Source organism: Rhagoletis pomonella, unplaced genomic scaffold, assembly GCF_013731165.1.
Source record: "Rhagoletis pomonella isolate Grant_MI unplaced genomic scaffold, Rhpom_1.0 Rhpom_scaffold_00004, whole genome shotgun sequence".
NCBI lineage: Eukaryota > Metazoa > Arthropoda > Insecta > Diptera > Tephritidae > Rhagoletis > Rhagoletis pomonella.
In genome coordinates this window covers 752382-754687 of record NW_023458558.1, presented here as the reverse complement: position 1 = coordinate 754687, position 2306 = coordinate 752382, and the positions used below count along the sequence as shown (strand labels likewise).

At 35.5% G+C, this 2306-nt stretch overlaps 1 protein-coding gene across 1 annotated transcript; it reads right to left on the bottom strand.

The window, feature by feature from the left end:
- Positions 1 to 227: 227 nt before the first annotated feature.
- On the bottom strand, positions 228 to 857 carry LOC118736772. Its single transcript, XM_036466799.1, has 2 exons — positions 705 to 857; positions 228 to 645 (listed from the first exon to the last, which is right to left on the bottom strand). Exons 1-2 carry the CDS (start codon positions 855 to 857, stop codon positions 307 to 309), a joined length of 492 nt encoding a protein of 163 aa, XP_036322692.1. The 3' UTR covers positions 228 to 306.
- Between the last annotated feature and the right edge of the window lie 1449 nt (positions 858 to 2306).

Here is a 2306-nt window from a genome sequence, read left to right as displayed (position 1 = left end):
GAACTACATTTAACAGATATGTACTCATGTCAAGGGTATTAAGTAAGTTAAACTGAATAGATCCTATTGATTTCGAGCTTCGTCCTTATACACAACAAATGTTATGAAAATTAATGGCATTGCTATTGTTTGTGTAGAATACCAAAGTACATAATTACCAAAGCGTCGGTTAACTGTTTACATGCATTCATTGTAATTTAAAAACGTTTTTTAAAAGCTGCTGCTGTTCAAAAATGCATTTTCTTATGATTTTTTCGTTACCATGCTTTTATCGGACAATTGTTTAGACTTTTGAAAACGGTTTAATCACTCGGTCGCCTCCGCGGTGTTGTCTGCTGTCGGTTTCTCGACGCCTGTATCTGGTGAGGGTTGCTGTACAGGATTGCTAGGCTCTGCTGCCGATGGTGGTTCTTCTGTTTCTGGCGATGTCTCAATTGGTGCTGCTTGCTGCACAGATTCGTCATTTATTTGGGTTTCCACAACAGACGATGAAGTTTTTGGTAAATCAACAACAAATGGATAACTACCCGATTCGTTAACGTTTTCCTTGCTTTCAACTCTTGGCGTTAGGCCGCTTGTGTTAGCCACAACGGCCTCAGCTGCCTGGGAGAGACGATAAGCTGCTTCGGGCATTATGCTTTCCCACTAAAAGATTTACATATGGTTCTCTACAAGGGCTTACATTGTACAACTTCATTTCTTACCAATAAAAATATTCCAACGGTAATCCAGAATGCTAAAGCCAACACCAGCACAAATTTGGAAATTTCGAAGAATACAAATGAAATTGGGCCCACTGTCAACTTAATTACGATGCCCTTTAGAAAGCAGAGGGCATTTTCTATTCCGCAAGTCATATTTCTAAGAGGTCTGCGAATTCTGGCCCGTTATGGTAATCAATTTTTTTGTATCAATTTCTTAAAATTTTTGTTGACGACAAATACAATTTTTCTGTTTTTGCTTTTTTTTAAATAATCATTTTGTTTGATTCCCTTTTCAAGTTTCCAAAATACAGCATGAGAAATAGATAAAATATTTGGCGCTTAGGCTTTGGTTTCCTCAAAAGCGGAAACGTAAAATAGCGGTCTACAGAGATGACGGCAATACACACCGTAACGTAATTTGACGGCATCGTAATATTTCTGGCGGCGACAAGTGGTAGTGCGCACAGGGCTGCCAACTATCCTTAGCTATAAGGTGCCATATTTAGGATAAAAAGTGACAAATAGAAAAATAAAAGTGTCAAAAATGCACCATCCTTTTTATACCTTCCCATTTAGCGATAAAATAAGAACAACATTTGTAAAACAAAAGTGCAATACCAAAATGAGATAAACCAGTTGAATAATCTTTAGAAATATTGAAATATATTATATTGAAATATATATATACTATTGAAATATTATTATTTGTGAAAAGTGCTATTTTGGTGCTAAGTGCCACATTGAAAAATTAAGTGCCATTTGATGTAAAATAAGGCCAAAAAGGGCACGGATCTAACAAGTTGACCACGGCGCACTGCGGGGCAAAAAAACTTGCTGTGTGTGGACAAATCAATTTTGAGAGCCCAAATATGAACCGATTTTAAATTTCTTTTTTTAAATAAAAGGCAATTAAATTTCGCGTCGCTCTTTCCATGGTGATTTTTCAAAAAAGGTCTGGATTTTTATTTATTAATGTTGAAAAATAAAAGAAAAAAAATTTACGTTTGAATGCTTCCACTTTTTTGGAAAATACTTGAAATTAATTTCAAATGCCTGCAATTATTAAAAAAACTATTCATGAACATTTTTCCATAGGAAACATTTAATTAAAAAATATTTTTAATTTGCCGATATTTTTGAAATTTCGGATATCGACTCTAGACCCTTAAAGGATGATAATAGAAGAAGAATAATTTCGATATAGCTATCAAGGGACGTGACACCTCCCATGCAAACTTAAGTTTTCACACAACATTTTTCTGGAAGTATTTATCGTAGAGTGCTTCAACTTAGGATAGAGATATATAATATCAACGCCAAACTCATGGAAAAAAATGGGAGTTATTGAAAAACGGGGCGTGGTACCACCCATACAAACTGAATTTCTCCCATTAGAATGTGTATGGGAGGTACCACGCCCCCTTTTTCTATAACTCCCATTTTTTTCCGTGAGTTTGGCGTTGATATTATATATCTCTGTACTAAGTTGCAGCACTCTACGATGAATTTTTCCAGAGATATGTTGTGCGAAAAGTTCAGTTTATATGGGAGGTGCCACGCCCCTTGATATATCGAAATTATTTTGATTCCATTATCACCCTT

What these genes read in the sequence shown, in the direction of transcription:
- LOC118736772 (XM_036466799.1), bottom strand. Translation starts at nt 857, where the DNA reads ATGACTTGCGGAATAGAAAATGCCCTCTGCTTTCTAAAGGGCATCGTA. An exon ending in CCGTTGGAATATTTTTATTG is followed by an intron (nt 646 to 704) that starts GTAAGAAATGAA and finishes TAAATCTTTTAG; the next exon opens with TGGGAAAGCATAATGCCCGA.